The 19,833-nt window shown below is 35.8% G+C and overlaps 1 protein-coding gene across 4 annotated transcripts in view; it reads right to left on the minus strand.

Annotated features, from left to right (window-relative positions):
- Positions 1–19,833, minus strand: part of NPAS3 (neuronal PAS domain protein 3) — a 623,781-nt gene that overhangs the window by 296,723 nt on the left and 307,225 nt on the right. For all 4 annotated transcript variants that reach the window (XM_086749858.1, XM_086749857.1, XM_086749860.1 and 1 more), the window contains one exon: positions 15,767–15,849. In XM_086749858.1, coding sequence (XP_086605984.1) covers positions 15,767–15,849 — 83 coding nt within the window. The remainder of the gene's footprint in view (positions 1–15,766; positions 15,850–19,833) is intronic.

Consider the following 19,833-nt stretch of genomic DNA (forward strand, 5'->3'; position numbering starts at 1 on the left):
TAGGGTTAATTTCTATGCTTCTGCTGTAGTCACAAAAGAGAGAAAACTTACTCTAACAGGTAAACAAAAGTTTTATTTCATAGTTGTGAAATGCCTTCTATTTCTAAAGTTAGCCTTCTGCATGCCCTAGATCATCACACATAGGTGGTCTGGTTTAAATGAAGTGTTTCTGTCAGAAACAATCTGTAGTAAGAAAAATCAGGAATGAATACATTTTCATGAAACAGTACAACCAGCAAAATAATAATGCAGTTTTTTTTTTTTTTTTAAAGTTTCAATACTTTCCAACAGGAGATTTCCTGGGAAATTACCTCCATGGTTTATTTTCCTGTTGTTTTTTTTTTTCTGATATGAAGTGCTTACTCCTTATGTAATGCATAAAATGCACTACAAGAAATAAGATTATGGTGCCAGACACCTGAAACATCTCTAAATTAATATTTCAGAAACCATAGCAGGACAATCAAATAACTAATACCAGATATATTAACGACAAGCTAAATGAAATACAAAGAAACTCTACTTTTGTACAGAATACAGCAAACTGAGCAGAGGACATTTTTTGTTTCTATTTTTAATTTTATGTCCTTTTTTATCTTAAGAGAAGTTTATAAAGACATAACTTACCTGTGTCTTAGTGGGCTAAAATAGTTAAAGGTAGGCATTGTACCTTCTCATATCTTCCTGATTTTTTTTATTTATTTATTTTGAAGCATTTCCCTTTTAAGCAAATCCCAAAACTCCCTTCTGCCAAACAATCTAAGCACCGGTTAAAATTAAAAACAGACTTCATAATATCACACCTTTAAGAGAAGTATTATTGTTTTTGTTGTTAACAACACTTAAAAATAAAAGTACATAATTGCTGCAATACAATGGAATCCCCAAGGTAGAAATATGTTAAGCCATATTAGTTCCAAATGACTAACATTTTTATAGTTCTAGCTAAATGAATTAATAATTATTTGCTACTTATTTTAAAGGATTGCCATTTTTTTTTTATTTAAAGAGCTATGAAGTACATGCTGCACTGTCAGTATTACTACCAGCACCACTTTCTTTTAGAACAGAGGAGATTTCTACAGCCCTCCAGACTTAAAAGATCAGCTCCCGATAATCCCTATATACCATATGAATTCTATATTAGAGTTGATCATAACTTTTCAAAATAAAAACATAAAAGCAAAGCTGTGGGGGAGAGCTGATAAAAGTAGCATGTGTTCATGTTCACAGTCCACTCCTCTCTCTTCTCTGTGAAGAAATATCTACGTAGTCTATTCAAGAGTAAATTCAGCTCTGGCATGTTGACCACTTAATGCTTACAATTAATTTAGCTTAAGGAGCTAAGTCAGGCAAGAAGTAAATGTTTCATTAATGTATACAGCTACCTCTGAAGGATATTACAAGCTATTAAAGAAGATGGTTTAAGCTTCCTTTCCAAGTTCTTTTACATCTTCATCCTGTAAAGGAGGCCAATGTACTGAGTTTCTCAGTCCTAGAGTGTCCTTGATGCTTCTTGGTGTCAAGCTTTCATTCTTAAATCATAGAATCATAGAATGGTTAGAGTTGGAAGGGACCTTCAAAGGTCATCTAGTCCAACTCCCCTGCAAGGAGCAGGGACATCCCCAACTAGATCAGGTTGCTCAGAGCCTCATTCAACTCTTTGAAATACAGCCCTCCCATTAGCTTACACAGGTGAAAAGTAGTAGTGGATATAAAATTTTGCTGAAGGATAAAATATTGGGGGAGAGGGAAGGCAGAAACCCTCACGTCTGTCACGCGACTTTCTCACTCTCTGAGACTGCTCTGTGTGTCATGAACAGATTTGGCCTTCACAGGCTTTTGAAAGTGGGACAGTATACAAAGATAACTTCTTTATTAAAGAGAAGTTATTTCAGGGTTTTGGGAGATCAAGGCTGACTTGGGAACCCACACTGATTCTCCCAGGTGAATGAACAAGTACATATTAACAAAGTTTTTTTCCACATGAGGAAAACCATGTACACTCCAGTCATTTCAGATGTATTCTTTTTCTTTTGGCGTTTAAAAAATGCTGTTGTTTCCTCACTGTGTTACCACTTTTTATATGCCTGCATAAGCAGAAAAAACCTTGTGCATCACAATCTTGCCATGAATAGGAAGAGCCCCCGTACAATCTCACAGGACATCTTTCGACCTAAATTGGCCTTTCAAATACAACAGCACTGCTTCCGAAGACTTGGCTTATCCATTCCGTGACTGTGCTGGCTGGGATCTCTAACTCATTGGGAATACAGAATCTGCTCCAGGTTGGGAACCAACTGCTGGTGTAACACTGACAGATGCAGGACCCATATGCCCAAGTTTGGGTAGGATGCCTGTATCATCTGGATGTCAGATTTCCTTTTCTGGCTCCACTGCTGGCTTTGCTGATTGTCTGCTGCGGGTCAGCCTGCTGCTACCCTGTCGTCATGTTTCTTGGATTAGTGAGTGGTTCCTCTCTATTAAGGAGTACTATCTGAGCATAGTATGCATCCCTTAATGCTTTCATATGCCACTAAACATCTAATTCCAGTATTTCTACTGTTGCTGGTGATGTAGGCACAGACGATGAAATCTTGCAGGTGCAGCGAATCTGTAAAACGTGTAAATGTTCATTCCCTCTCTAGTGGCTGGGGAGCTCTGCTGATACCATCCATTACTTTTTAATCCTAAACCTTTTTTTTACTGCTGGATATACTGCTAGGTATTGTAAGTGTAAGATTTAGGTAAAACCACAAAGAAAAGAGAAAAACATATCACATTAAAATGCTCTATATGGTAAAAAAAAAAAAAAACAAAAATATACCTCTGTAAAATTTTGCCAATGTGTCATTGACACCTACATAGAAATTTGCATGTGTCACCCTTGACAGGCACATTCTTGACAATAAAGAAAATAAAATGCTCTTTAACTAAAACACTGTGCTCTGCTGTTGTGTCTGTTCTTCTTTATTTGCTTTGAAAAAGTATGAGTTTTTTCCCTTTGACTTGAGAATGCAGCAATATGTTAACACTTGGGAGCAAAGCCTGATAATACCCATAAATTAAGAAATAGGAAAGGCCACTTCTCATTTACATTTGAAGTCTCCCAAAATCGCAGCCTGTCCATGAGGGAAGTCACCGAATGTAATTCTAGAGTAAGGCTTATGGGTATACATGCTCCTAAATTCAGCAATAGCAGGTGCTATAACTTCCTGCCAAGCTTACTACGTGTCGATAATTCACATCCTTATAAAGAATAATCTCTTTGGGAGCTGGGGAAAATGAATGCCAAATGCTGCTAATTAGCCACTGACAAACACTGGAAGTGTGTGGGGCAGTAAAAAGTCAGTAGTGTAAATGTGCAAGGACTAGACATGAAGCAACCCTCTTCCTCTTCCACAGCATGTGCTGAAGATAATATGGACTACTGCATCCTAAAATGTGCAGGGGCCTAGGTAGACAAAAATAAGTATCCCTGTAACGTTCTCAATGCCAAAGCCAGTAGCAAGAGCAGGCATTTCTACAGGAAGCTGTAGTACCTTCTGCTGGTCAGCTGGTGTACAGGTTTGATATTTCACAGGTATAGCTTTAGGAGCCTACAACTACGTGTTCAACTGAAAATACCTATTTTTGTGTGCCAACTGCAACACATAAAAATGGCTACTTGCAAGAAATTAGATACATAAAAACACAGAAACATGACTTTAATTTTCAGGACATCAAGCTTGGGTTTATAATAAACAAAACCAAATATTTTTTCTTTTTTTTTTATAGACCAATCCAACATTGTATCCTCAAAAATTTGAATTGTTCCTACCATGTAGTGTATGCCTTGGTAAGTATTATTTATGTTTAGAATAATATCTGGCCCCTTTTCATCAAAGGAAGGATCATATTCCATCTTTGATTTTGGTTGACTACAAAATTTGTAAACAATGAAAAATCCTGCCTTGATCATTACTGTTTCAGACACGTACATTTAAAAATTTTTTAAAAAGAGAGAGAGAGAAAGAACAAAAACAGAGACACTAAGCTTAGCAGGACAGTCTTTCAACAAGATTATTTATAGTCCTAAACTTTTTGTTCTCAGAGTTAACAGAGGACTTACTTTCTATTTCCAGAACTGTCTGCTGATCACATACTTTATATATAATAACCTGGAAATTCTAGACCACAATAGAAATGCATTTTTTTTTGTGTTTAAAATTTTGGTTGCTTTAAATACTGAAACACTGTGTCCAGGCTTTCAATTTAAATCTCACCTATAAGTGATCTTCTTTGAGACTATATAGAGGAAATCTACGAGCCCCTACAGGTCCGTTACATATTAGGCCTCCATTCAAACTGTATTTCATTCATTTTCAATAAAATTAACACTGTTTTCATATTGTGGAATATAAAGCATTCGATGATAGCCTGAAGAAAGCTGACCAGACTCCTTACTGTTAGTGTCTCCCTTCTTCCCACTTCCTAAACTACATACAGTAAGAGGAGGCAAGGAGGGGGGGGGGGGGAGGAAGAAAAAAAAGACAAAAAAAAAAAAGATGACTTTTCACCTACTGTTATTTTTTTTTGAAAGCAAACATCAAAGCAGTTTTATCAATGGGCTAGGAGACAGCTGCTATAGCAAAGAAGGTCTCCTCCATAATGGTGACTATTCTCTGCTGTAGGGCTCTCTTGAAATGTGAGGACTTCTGAACTCTAGACAGATACACACCCACCATGGATTTTTTTTCTCCTTATAGCGTGCATGAAAGGCAGACAATCCACCACCTCTGTGCTAGAAAAACTATAAATTAAGTAATAGAGATTAAAATCTTTATGTTAAGCAGAAAATTCAACTGAAGAGAAGAACAGAATAACAAATACTAAGTGCAAAGCAAGCCAATGATACACACTTTAAGTCACTATCTATAATACGTAGGAAAGAACTTACAATTCATTAAACCAAATCTGAATTCAATCAGACACTATCAAAGAGGGTTAGTCTTCCAGTAATGTGAAAAGGTACATCTAAATAGTATTCTTAAAATGGAGAAAATGAAAAAAGAAAACAATTCATTGGCTAAGTGCTGTGCATAATTAATGAACAAAATTCAGCACTGATTTGCATCTTATGTGACCTTATTAAATGTCCCCCAAAGAAAATGTGATACAATGTAATTACACACAATTACCTCACTTCTGGAAATGTTATCATTTGTTTCAATAGTCCTTTTTTTTTTCTGTACAGGTAGAAATTCTAATACAGTGACATTTTAGCAGCAACTAATGGAAATAACCACTTTTAATCAACTTATGAGATAATATACTTCAGAACAGAGAGTGTGCTCTACAAGCCTGACTCATTTATTTCAACAATATTTGTATTCCCTTAAATGTTATGTGCTTTAAAGTCTGCCTAAAGGTGCTTGCACTTTCCAAGTAAAATCCAGGGGATACAGAGCTGCATATGGGCTCCTGCTTCTACAGCAGTGGGGAAAGTTGAACATACAGTTTCCATGTCGATACTTTACATTTATTTAGACCTCACATTGGGGAAAAAAGTATGAAAAAATGACTAAGTAGACTTAAACAACAGCATTCACATGAATCTCAAGTGTCCATGCTCCATTTAAGGGTTCTCCAATATTACCCTTCACCAGCTCCCGTGGAAAAACAGGGCACTTAGTGCTGCCCTTAACTTCTATTGCAGAGGAGTACAAAGAATGTTTAAAGCCTATTTCTAGTGCTTTTTGTTTTTGTAAGTCCTAAAATGAGGAACATAGTAATCTTTGAAACTGTCATCAATGTTTTCAAGAAAGTGATGAAAAATATCAGTTAACTTGCTCAGCATGCCCATGAAATATACTTTTCTCCATCTTTATTTATTTATATAAAAACACCCTTTTCCTTTCTTGATGAATGCTGTGATTGAAAAAAAATAACCAAGGCATTCTGAAACCAGGACACTTATTGCCCTCACCTATATCTTTACAAACACCATAGAAGGTATAATTCTTTCTGGTGAACCCACACATTAGTTTATGCTGTCTATACTTTTAAAGCCACTTTACTTCAGAGCAAAATAGGGCTAAACCCCAAATCATTGCTGAATGTAGACTCCATCAAAGAGAGTTTTCTTGATGTATCTGAACAAAAATTCCTCCTTCAGCATCTATAGGTTGCAGAAAGTCCTCCATTTCTTTTAATGACCTGTTCCCTCTGTCTGATTCAATACAGCCCACTGACTATGGAAGTGACAACACTCAGCAGGTGACAACAAAACGGTCAACGAACAGTGCTGAGATATGTCATTTTCTTCAAATACTTTCTCAGGAATTAAATGACACACTATGGTATGCTGTGTCCTGCTCAGATCAAATATTTCTTTATTAAATGAAACTGCATGCTTTTATATATAGTTACCATATAAAATGCAGGTTTAAGATTACTGCTTCAAGCTCTGATTGCAAAACAACTTGCTATTTCTCACCCCTCCTCCAGTCTTCTTTTAGCATATAACCTCTTGGGCAGCAACTGCTAGGATCTTGTACCTTTGCCATAACTCCAGATTGAAAGCCCTGCCCTTACGGAGTCAATCTGATGCACTTACTGTGACTAGGACAAATTGGAGTATGCAAATTAGCACCTTTCCAGTCTCCTGAACCCAGGAAATCCTCCTGCTACGTGCTCCAGCTAATGGACCTGAGATGTCCCTTGTAACAGTGCTGCCTGTGCAAATCCTTTAACCTTTTCAGATTCTGATCTAGCCTTTGTTCCTATTCCCTTTTTAGAAACATGAAATGTATCAGGCTAACCTCTGTTATAATTTAAACTGGTGTAAAACCAAAGCCATATCATAGCATTCAGTGGCATTTACGCATGTTTAAAGTGCAAAAAAGCATCAACAGTGAATAGAGGCCCACAACATTAAAATTTCTGAGAGGTTTTTCTGCCTCCCTTCATCTTCAAATACTTATCATTGCTTTGAATCACTTACAGTAGTATAAAATGAGTAATTAGATTTCTAAAGTTTTAAATAAACTAACATCAAGTATAAGAGTTTACTCTTTTACTAGAAGAGGATGATCTTCTGAGAAGACTGTCAATCTACAAAGTACTTGAGGAAAGACCGTTGATCAAACCTGAACAGATTCCTATATAGTACATACATTTAGCTGCAGAAAGAAAAAACAGCATCTATCTTTAAATCATAAAGAGGAAACTGCTACTGGTGATGCCTTATCCCTGGAAAAGCACACTGCAAAGCAAGACACTAATCTTTTCTTACTGGAATCCTATAGCTCTTTTTTACAACACATCAGCATGTACACTTTTTTCCTGCCTTTAAACTGTGTTTGGGTGAGGTGTTTGAGCAGTTAATAACTGGACATTTTGTCTTGGTTTTGGCTGGGATGGAGCTAATTTTCTTCCCAGTAGCTGCTGTGGTTTGCATTTAGTATGAGATTTGGTATGTGACGAATGTCGATAATACACTGGTGTTAGTTGTTGCTAAAGAGACCAAGGACTTTTTCAGTTTCCCAGGTTTCATTAATGTGCAGGTGCAAGAAGCTGGGAGGGGTACAGCAGGTACAGTTGACCCAAACTTGCCAAAGAGATTATAGTACACATGTGGAGGCTGGTGAGGGGGCAGCATTCTCATTTTTTTTCTCACTGCTTGGAATCATTCTGGGATCACTTTCAGTTTAATTCCATGATTGCTGCTCAGGACAGGCTGTACTGGTCGTCAGGTCATTGGGTGGTGAGAAATTGTGAATCATTCATTTTGTATATTTTATTATCCCTATATTTTATTATCATCATTAGTAATATAAAATTATGTCTTCCTTTGTTATCCTGGTAAGCTGTCTTTACCTCAACCCATGAGTTTTCTTTTCTTCCCAATTCTCTCCCCTATCCCCCGGGAAGGCGGGCAGTGAGCAAGCCGCTGCATGGTACTTGATTGTTGACTGGCGTTAAACCATGAAAACATTTTGTGTCACCTCAAACTGCTGTTTCGAAGTAGACTGCGTGTCTGTCTTTTTCACAATGTAATACTTAGTACCGTGACATTCTCCTGTCTTGCTCAATTTTTTTCTTTTAAGATTTCGTTCCTAATTTAATGTTCCTAAATGTTCCTAAAATAACCCAGATTATATTATTTGGTATTGTCCACTTAGAAATAGGCTTTTTGAGCTTTTTTTTTTTCTTTTTTTCTTTTTTTTTTTTAGAAGATTATACTCCTCTCTGTGTACCTACCTACCATCTCTTACATCATAAATCCATCACTTTTGTTCAGTTTTTGCTAAGGCATTACAGCATCCAATTTATTACTGTTATCTCACTGTTTCTGAATGAGTAATTTGAACTTTATATAATCGTCAGCTTTTCTAGATAAAACATGGTTGCATACCGAATGCTTTTCATTTTGGATAGAGATGTAGATTAAGTAAGTCTATTTTTCTCCCCTACTGCGTTCAACTTCTGGACTGCACTTGTTGCCCCCTTTGGTTTTGTACCTGAATAGTCTGGATGCTACATAACCACAGAAAGAAAACTGATAAAAAAAGGGCTATACATTACAATTAGGACAAATTAGACTACACGTGTGCCTTATAGCAATCACTCCGCCACAGAGGTTTATATGATCTCTACACCTTCAGTTCTGACTTGCTATTTACTCATTCTGTCTCGTTGCGTTACACACAGCTCTTCACTGCCAACAGGAAGTTTAGGATCACTTTGCTGTGTGGTTTGATCTGTTACAACTATTTCCTCTTAATTCATCTCTTCATTTCCACTTTATTTTTGGCTACCTCTACTTCATCGTCAAAATCCTTATTTTCAGACAGCACAGATCGATGCTCTCCAACATATCCTGAGTTTTGTCAGTTTTTTCACATTTTCCTCTTTTTGCTTGCCTTTGACACATGCTAACAGAGGTCAGTTGGTCATCTACCCCTTTAACCCAATGCAGACTGTAGGAAGCTGAACAGTCATCTTTGTCCTCAGAAAGCATACCACTGACATCATCATCAGCAACTGCCCTTCACGAATCTCCAAGTCAGTAGAAGTCTTTTCTGCTAACACCTTTTACAGCCTGGAAAAATCCTCCATCAGCGCTACCATCTGCTGCTTCTTCACCTTTAGTCTCGTGTCACTATGTCTGTGTTGACTAGTGTTATACAGAAATAACCTCATTATGTGATACTCAGAGTAACTGAAAATAGCAAATGAAAAGATAAATCTTTCCCTAATATTTTATACACTTTCCTGTCTATTTTCCCTTTTTTTTTTTTTTCATTTTCTTGTCAGATGGGGCTCCCCATAATAATTCAAATATTGGAAGAAACTAGATTTCCACTCAGCTATAGCCTAGCCAGCCACACAAGTACCTCTAGTGTCAAATTGTACTTGTTTTTCTACTGCTTATGCCTAATTAAAACACTCCAAAGTTTTGTAAAAATCAAACATTTGTGGGAGAAGACAAATTTCAGAACTATGTATATTCTTGTTCAATTATGAACACTGGAACAGGTTGCCCAGAGAGGTGGTGGAGGCCCCATCCCTGGAAACATTCAAGGCCAGGTTGGACAGGGCTCTGAGCAACCTGATGTAGTCAAAGATATCCCTGCTCCTTGCAGGGGGGTTGGACTAGACAACCTTTGAAGGTCCCTTCCAACACTAACCATTCTATGATTACCCATACTGTATGGATTATTTTAATTCTTAACATTGTGCTTACAGGACAAAGTATTAGTACTTATTTGCACTACAGGAGAAACTTCTGTTTCTTCATGACACTGTTAATTGCATGCAACTCTTGTACCTTCATCCATAATCGTTTTTTTTTTACTGCAAAAATATAAATAACTTGCTCTGTTCACTGATCTCTGCTTTGCCTTAACAAAAAAGATTCACAGGTTTTGCACAATATAAACTGGTTGCATGCTGAACATGCATATTTATAATGTAAGGAAAACTTTACCCACATGCTCTCCAGCAAGATGTTTTTAGAAAAAAAAATGAATAGTGTAATTGTCTTTTATATTCTAATCTAGTTATTATAGGTAAATAGCAACATCTTCCAAACATGACTAAATACTGTAGTGAAATTATATAGTGAATCCTTTCCACTTTTTGACTATGCCAAGCTTGATAGAATACCATTGTCCTATAAAGAGTGCCAACGGTGCTGCAAAAATAGTAACAGAAATGGAGGACAAGAACCATTTGGACAACAGCTAAAAGACTCTAATACAAAAGTTTCCTTCAAATTGGGTACCTTCTGTACTTGATAACATTCATTTATAAACTGGATGATAAAACTGCATTAACTTGAGGAGAATGTGGAAACATTTTCCCAATAACGACTTCCAATTTATCTGGTTGAATACGGGAAGAAGTCACCATAGGGTGTGGGTGATTTCTTTATTTGTTGACTTTAAATACAAAAAAGCTGAAATAACATCAGTGGGTCTAATAACTTGTGGCTTCTCTATAGGATGGTGGTAAAGACACAATTAAATCTCCATCAAGTCCCATCCACAAGCTGAGGCTTCCAATGGAGTGAAAAGGATGTAAAGTATGTTTACAAAATATCAGATTGCCTTTCATTCACTGCAAGACTGGGACCACTGCATGGAGTAAAGCCAAATTGCAACATTTAAGCAATATGTAGCTTCCACATAGTTCAAATTCCACTCCCAAGCTAGGACTGCATTACATGATCAAGTCTGTGCTGATACAGAGGCGGCTAGGAAGTAAAACAGAGGCTTACAGCCCTTGTGCATACCACAGATGACTTTGCTGGGTCATCTTGGACACAACTGCACATCCCCTACAGGTATCCTCTCTGAATTGTGAACCACTCCATCCAAGCTAAGTGGTTTGTATCTTGTGCCTCTTGACTCAATGATGATGAAGAATATAGCCTATAGGGGCAGCATGTTTGTGCTGAGGCTGTCTTTCCTTTGATATTAAGAGGAATCTGACTTTTTTTTTCCCTCGTTGAATCTGACACTGCAATTACGAAGACATTTATTCATCACTAAATACTTCCTTAATAGGAAAAAAAAAAGTACAACATGAAGTAAAAGGGAAATGCAAATCTCATAAAACTTCCAAGATAACATTCAACAAGGCTTAGGAAAACCGTCTAGGAAGGTTAGTGGGCCCCTTTATGGTACAGATGAAGAATTCAGTGATTGTCACCCACTTGTAAATTATGGGTGCGCATGAGATCTTGCTATGGGACTAAATTGTTCATGAGATTGGTGGTGGGATAGTTTGAGCTTCAGTTCTATCAAAAGTATCTAACACCTAGGCAATAACCTAAGGGACACAGCAGAAATTAAATGGGATCTTTAATCTATTTTGATTTTAGGTTGGGTTTGGGGTTTTTTTGAAACTCATGGTAGAAATCTTCATCACAATGAGTGCTCACCATTGACCAAGTCTACCAAAAACAAAAACAAAGAGAAAAAACAAAACATCTTTGTTGCACTGACACTTCCGTTTCTCTCTGATTTAAGGACTTCTTCACACAAAACTAGATAGAGGTAGGACAGTACAGACAATTTAAGACAACTAGTGTCTAAGATATTGTGTAAACTGATAAAATGCTATATGAAAGTGTTACAGTTTCTTAACAGTTGAATAGGCACTGCTGAAGCAAAGAATGCAATTATGAAAGTTATCACTCTTGTATGCAGGAATTCAAAATGTGTACCGCTCACTACAGTTCAGATACACAGTTCTATTATTATTACTAATACCATCTTTCTATCCTATTCTGACTTTAAAACTATTCCATTGTGTTTAATTCCAAATATTTATTCTTTAAGATGGTACTGGTATTTTTAAAGGAAAAAAATAATTTTTTAAAACTATTACATTTTATTTGAAAATACTGTACATTTTACTTCTAATTGTTTTACAGTTCAAATTGTAAGGTGTGTTCTTTTTTGTTCAAGAATTTTAAAAGCAACTAATTTAAATATGCAAAATTATCTTGAGTTGTTCATATGTGAACTTAAAAGCCATGCAACACAGGAAAATTAAGTAATTATGCCTCCAAGTTATTTACTGCAATTAAGCTCATTTATCATATGCAAATTAGTGCAAACTGGTCTCATTAGTTACTAAATTACTCAATATGAGCTGAACAATGTAGCACTCCAGTTTGTAATGAAAAATCCCTGTAGAGGCAAGCAGTATCAATTAAGCTAATTTACATATGCAAATATATTCACTAACTTTCCCTTTTCTCTATATTTAGTTCTACATTTCCTGATCATTCCTGATTATATGAAGAATATGGGGTTACTGACCCTTTTCCACACCTTCTCAACAGCAATGAAGTTACAGGAAAAATCCAGGGGCCCTGAAAACAATGATAATCTTCTTGCTAATTTTTACAACCAGTTTCAGCGAAATTTTTGAATAGCAGGTAAGAGAAGTAATGTTTCTTTACTGGATTTACTTAATAAACAAATATAAAATATAAACAGGCAAATGTAAAACTGAAGATGTTTTTACTGAAGTTTATTCATTATTTAATTATTATTTATAACACCACTCCAGAAGAATAATAACCTAGGAGATAACAAAGCACGCAATTCAGCAAATCAAATATCTTGTCAAAAATTAATTAACATATTGCCATTATATATAGTCATTATCTCTGAGAAGGCTCAAGAAAGACCTTATAGCGGCCTTCCAGTACCTCAAGGGAGCCTACAGGAAAGATGGGGAGAAACTCTTGAGCAGGGCCTGTTGCGATAGGATGAGGGGTAATGGTTTTAAAATAGAGGGAGGTGGATTCAGACTGGATATAAGGAAGAAATTTTTTACAATGAGAGTGGTGGAACACTGGAACAGGTTGCCCAGAGAGGTGGTGGATGCCCCATCCCTGGAAACATTCAAGGCCAAGTTGGATGGGGTTCTGAGCAACCTGATCCGATTGGAGATGTCCCTGCTCCTTGCAGGGGGGTTGGACTAGATGACCTTTAAATGTCCCTTCCAACTCTAGCTATTCCATGATTCTATGATGCTGTTTTTCTCCTCTATTACAAGCATTTTTACTGTTCCTCATTCAGGTGATTTTACTTGGAAAATATTCAAAAGACATTTTGCCCTGATGTGAAGATTCTGATGTAACAGAGTTTGGGCATTCGTATTTTGTGGTGTCTTTTTTTCCACAGTGGATAGTGTCTTTGGCTTTAAATCTACTGTGGGAATCTCTTCAGCATCATATACAGCTATCAGCTGCGCCTTGGAAAGTTTTTTACATGACTAACTGACACTACTTGCTTGTAGAATCAGGATGTAAAATACCACAAGATGCGCCTCCATTTCTGTTTTTACCACATCACTATAAATAAACTATATCCACTTTTTAAAACCATACTGTATTATGCTTCTCATGTGTCTGTTAATAAATTTTGAAGTATCAAAATATTAGAAGATTAGAGAGGCTCCTTAATTTCCGAGCTTACACTTAACTCAGTCTTCAAAATATTAACATCAAAAGGGATTAAACAAACAAACTATTAATTCAACTGCCTCATATAGAAGACTGATATCAAACACAGGTATTTGCAAAGTATAGTAAAGGTTTCTCACTTCACTTGCAAACAATACTTATCACAATACTACTTTGTAAATAATTTCTAGGAGCAGTAGACTAAACGAGAACTTGTTAGAACTGTATTTCACCACAGAATCTGTCTGGTTGTTTTAAAAATAATTTTGTCTTCTCGAGATCATCTTTCTACCCATAAGACCACAAAGCAGTACTTTGAAGTTCATTCAGATCTGTTAAAAGTGGTGCATTTGAATGCATGACCTAGACTTTCCTTCCAAGTGTTGATTATTCTGCTAAAATAAGACAAGATTTTAACATATCATTATAAACTTGCAGCCATTATTAATTCATTTTGTCCTTTATCCATCATCAACAGTCTATTCTCTTTTAAATGTCAGAGTGGAACTTTCTATTATCAATTGAGAGATTAATGGGAATAATTTGGTAAAAGCACCACCCTCTCTGAAAAGGCCACACCTCAACAGATATTCAATACAATGATGACGGCAATTTTGACTGAAAAGTCTCAATTACAGGTACAGGTGCAATACAGTTTTTTTTTTTTAACTAGTACTATGATAAAGTTATATCCTGAAAACACCTTAGTTTATCACATATAAGTACAAAAACACAAAAATCAAAAGAGTTATCTAGCTTAAATAAGTAATAAAATCACAAATTGTTTTAATGGGCAGTAAGTGAAAAACTCAAATGTCAAGTAGTTTTCAAAGTGTCCATCCTAGTTTTTTTCATTCTCATTCGTAAAGGGTCATACCTAATATATAAGGAGTGTATATAAATCAGTCTCAATGATGTTTTATCTGCAATTTGTTATAATTCATATTGTAAAAAACATATTTTTAGAACATATAATACATGTTTACATACAGAAAACAACACACTGACAAATTATATAAACTGAAATATCACAAAACTGGCATTTCTGCATTTTTTCCTACACTTATGAGACAGCATAACAGTGTTTCTGTCTAATACGCAAACACAGTGCTGTAGACACTGGTGCAGATAGCTTTGGTATGGTAACTATAACACAAGTATTTGCTTACAGAATCAAAAACTTGACCTAGACCTCTGCCAAGGGTGTACAACTAAGTAAACCACTTCATTCATTATTTTTGTTCCATAAAGAAATTCATTCCACTAGTTAATTTCATGTTTTCATGTTTTCCTAAAATTATCTTTGTTGCTATTCTACATTTAGTTACTTTATAAAGATGTGAAAAATCTGACATTATCCACAGTGCTTTTGAAAGCCAGAGCTGAATTAGTACAGAGAGATAGCTCTCAATCATTTCAAATTAAGTGGAATATTGCTCATGATAATATCCTAATTTACCTCTTTCGTACCTCTCAAAAGATAATACACCAAGCAATATATTTGCATTGAGAAGCTGTGTACATTGCTAAATAAGAGCAGTTATTCAGTACCACACTGAGAAAAGACGACATGGTTTTTATTTCCATAGTGCTGGGTTTTTGCCTTGCTGACAAAACACATCACATTTTGTTCTTAACTGCTTCTGCTCCACATTTGATTACTGCAACCTAAAAAAGGTTGTAGTAACCCTGACAAAACAAAGCATGCATAAGAATGTTTCCATCAGGTCATTGTTTTTCAGTTTAGTCTTCCCGGAACACAACGACTTGTACAATGTGACAGAATTCTTTGACAAATATCAGATTGTTTTTTATCTCATAGCTAAGGAGACCTAAGAGGCATGCTGCTGTTCATTTTTTTTTTCTCTTTGCAGATTGTTGCAAATTTGTGATATATAATTGTGACAACTGGGATATCAGGAAGCAAAGCAGTGCTCATAAAAATAGGGTAAAAAAACCTCTTAAAACTGTATGTGACTCAAAAGGCAAATCAAATCACCAACACAAAATCCTGTTTTGTGTAGACATACACACAAATACATAAAGGCATTCAGCAAACAAACACCTACTGCACAGTTCTAAACAACAAAATATTATGATTCAGCTAAATAAAACTTGCCCTCCCTCTCATTAACATTCTCCCAATCATGGGCTTTCTACAAAGAAGGAAAAATGAGCTTTAAAAAAAACCCAACTCATCAATGTAAGTGCTGACAACAGTGCTACTCAAATTTTTGGCAGAAATATGACTAGCTAGTTATTTTGATTTTTCTTGGAAAAGCCATTTTTTTTTACCTGTAAAATATGACTTCCCAAATGTGATTCAAATACTTCAATGGCAAGGGCACTGGGACTTCTCCTGCGCTGGGCACCTATAACTGAATAAAAAACAATTATGTTGCAAGGTCTGCACATTCATTTCTAATGCACCCTTGATCATACCATTGACATTAACTATTTAAATATGTTTCTCATTTTATACATCAGTGTTAATCTCAAATGTGCCTCGCATATAGTAAATAAACATACGTAACTTTCAGTGACTCAAAATTTGAAGGATAAACATTTTTATTTAAAAAAATCTATTTAAATGTCCAAGAACTCTGGAAATGAATTGCTTATTCAAACATATCCCAAGTCCCTGTAGAAGGTTTTCTTTTGTGCATGACAGCATGCAGAATTTAGTGAAAATACTATTGAAAAAGAGGCTACGTATAATATAAAAGTTTTGAAATGTGGCAATAAGAACTAAATATTACTCAGGAATTAGGAACATATGAGAAACTTACATGAACACATTAATTACCTTATTCAAAACTTAAATAAATTAGAAACAACATTAAGAAGTCAACATTTCTAAACACATCTGAGATATCAAAGTTATTGCTAAGTATTGTAGAATCCCATCCATCCATCGCTAAACTCTCTATGCCAGAAGCACAAAGCCAGCAATAAAGCCTGTGTATGACCAAATGTCGGCATCTACTGCAAGCTGAGGTTTCTTCTTAGGTCTAAGCTGCCTTTGTCACATGACCAGGGAAAGCTAGAGCCTGGAGAAGAGAGCACAGGGCTGCAGGAACCTTGCCTTCCTTTCCTGTCTTAGTGCCAAAGCCAAGCATATGCATAGCAGAGAGAAAAGGTGAAGTTCATTCTGCATCCTTTTAAAGTGCATACAAAAACATTTACATCAAAAAAACCCTGATGGTCTAATGCCTCTGGAGCCATCACAGCACTAGTGCATCTTTACATATTGCTTTCTTTACAACGCAAGATAAGGAAAATGAAATACCAAGGATCCACTATAACAAGCATAATGGATGAGTGCCATTACTGAACATGCTAATTTAACACCAATGAAAACAAAATACAGAGCAACAATTTCTTAGTCTTCTATGATACTGGCTGCCAAACACAATATCAGTAAGAAAAGATAAATGCCAAGTAATGATAGTCATATTAACCTAAAAATGTTATATCATTACTTATTGATGCTTCATGTAATTTCCTTGCAGGAAATTCTAAGCTATTTATACTGGGCAAACAGGTGGCTTCATTGCTAATAGATTTAGGCAATAGCTCGTAATTACAAATGGTGACTGCTGTAGAGCCAGTATTTTCTAATTCCTCCTCTTTTCTCTAAAGGTATTCAAGGACATAGATGCTAACATCTTAAGAGAAAAGTCTTCTTCAAGACTTTTGCTTTACCCTGCAACTAAAGTTGGTTATAGACCAATTGCTGTACTTGGGTTTTTTAATAACTTCAGTGAGTACAGGAACTGACTAGACATATCAGCATATCATTCTTTTACAAGTTTAGATACTTAGTCAGTCTTATATTTTTTTATATCAGCCTTCTGATTCTAAATAATTTACTTCTCTTTGCATTGTCTCATCTTTTCTGTAGCTGTAGTGATGCCTACTATAAACAGCAATGCTTATTTCACAAAAAAAAAAAAAAATAAGAGTGCATTGAATTTTCTAGCAACTCAGACGCATTTAACTTTCCTTTTTACAGACAGACTTAAAGATGATCCTGCTTTTGTCCTTACTCTGCCTCCAGATACATTATCAAACCTTTGCTTAAACTGGAGTTGTAGCTATATTTCTAAGAGAAACTTCAGCTTTAGTTGTGGGACTAAACAAAATACATACCATTGTAAAGATTATAAGTACTTCCACTACGATTGCTATCAGTTTGCACTATGCCTTGTACAGTAATTTAATTTATAATCCACCAGAAAAAAAAAAAAGGAAATTCACAGTTTTGGCCTGCTAGGCATTGTTTCAGAGTCATAGAATCATAGAATGGTTAGAGTTGGAAGGGACCTTTGAAGGTCATCTAGTCCAACCCCCCTGCAAGAAGCAGGGACATCCCTGACTAGATCAGGTTGCTCAGAGCCCCATCCAACCTGGCCTTGAATGTTTCCAGGGATGGGGCATCCACCACCTCTTTGGGCAACCTGTTCCAGTGTTCTACAACTTTGCATTGTAAAAATTTTTTTCCTAATATCCAATCTAAATCTACCTCCCTCTATTTTAAAACCATTACCCCTCATCCTATCACAACAGGCCCTACTGAACAGCCCCTCCCCATCTTTCCTGCAGGCCCCTAGGCCTCCTTTAGGTCTTTTCATTCTTCCATCTAGACTGCATTATATTTTTCACACATTGTCTGAACACATCACCATTTGGAATTTGCCTTCCGATTAATTTTCTGTTTCCTACCCCATATCCTTTCTTAACAGTCCCCTAGTATTACATATTGAATATCCATTACATATTGAATATTGCTTCCAGTTCTATGATTGTGGGGTTTTTACCATGTGAGTATCATAATTTGAATAACGTGTATGTATTTTTAAAAATAGTATCTTTAAGTTATATTTACAGGTAAATCATCAGTTCTTCAGACTTGGGACACACTCAATTCTACAGCTCAAATGAAAACACTTCAAGGTCAGAGAGTTAACTAGAAAACATGAGAGGGCCAAAACATAGTTTTAAAATCTGTCAATTAAATCCTCTGTTGATGCATGAATCCTAGTGGTTGGTATACACACAGACAAATACCTTGTAATACTTTGATGCCATTCAGTTCATTGACATTTTTATAGCAGTAGCACTACTTGATTTATGAGTCTTGTACTTAACTCAGGTGATGTGCGGTTGTAATGACAGTTCCTAATTTTACAACCAGCATAAATACGTTAAACAGAAAACCATTATGCTTCTGGTAGCCATATTGTGACTCTTTTTTTGGTAACTGAATAGACCTTAAACATGCACTTTCTGTATTTCATTCATATCCCTAACTATTATTCTCCACGTTTTGAGAAATGAGACAAGAATATTGAGATAAATCTAGGAAAAGGGAAACGAACTTATTTTATTTGATCGTCTGACTTCATTGCTTTATTATTTTTCTTACTCGAGCTTTCATGATTTCTTGATACTTATCTGTATCAGAAGAAATACACATTTTGGGTATACAAATGCATATCACATTGATACCTTTCAAAAACATGGCAATCTCACAGTCCAATCACAGCACAAAGCCTCTTATTTGTACTGAATGGATTGTTCGCCTGACAATAGATGAAAGGAAGACATAGACTGAAACGGTGGATTAAAAAGCAGGCCACAATGTTATTTTATTCTAAAATTTCAAAACATAAACTATAAATACTGAACTGGCTTCCATCACACAAGCCACAGTCATCTCTAAATCTTTCACCCTGTGGATGGAACATCAGCAGCCACAGTTCAGCTGCTCACAGAAATGTTAGAAAGGAAGGGATTCAGGATTTACATCACATCACCTACAAATCAAAAGTAGCTCAACAACCTTCATAGACCTGAAGATCTGGATGTACATCTTTTTTAAACATGTCCATTTATTTTTTCAAATGCAAACTCTTTACAGAAACAAAGTATGCATGAAATAAATTTCTCCTTTTGCGTAACAGGAAGTAGGGGAACTTAGGATGTGGAGAAGGCTGAAGCATGTGTACCGAACTGCAACAGGAGTCACAAAAGGAAACAGGTTCCAAATCCATGTCAAATTCTTCTTCCAAGCTTCCAATCTTCTCCTGTTTTAGTGGTATGAACAAATGCTTCTAAATAGGTTTTTCACATGAAGTCATACTTTGTTCTGTCTACATTTAATTGACAAAGTTTAAGATTTGAATGCACAATTACTGTGGCGAATCAAAAAGTTGATTGAACTAATATTTGTATTAAATATTGACTCCTAATAGTGACAAGAAGATAGAAAGACTGTTTTTAGACATGCACTTTGTAGTGCTGGAACAGAAGAATCTGTCTACTAAAATCTTTTACTTTCCATGGCATTGCACCATGAC

This window comes from Chlamydotis macqueenii, chromosome 5, assembly GCF_036417535.1.
Source record: "Chlamydotis macqueenii isolate bChlMac1 chromosome 5, bChlMac1.mat, whole genome shotgun sequence".
In the NCBI taxonomy this organism is placed as follows: domain Eukaryota; kingdom Metazoa; phylum Chordata; class Aves; order Otidiformes; family Otididae; genus Chlamydotis; species Chlamydotis macqueenii.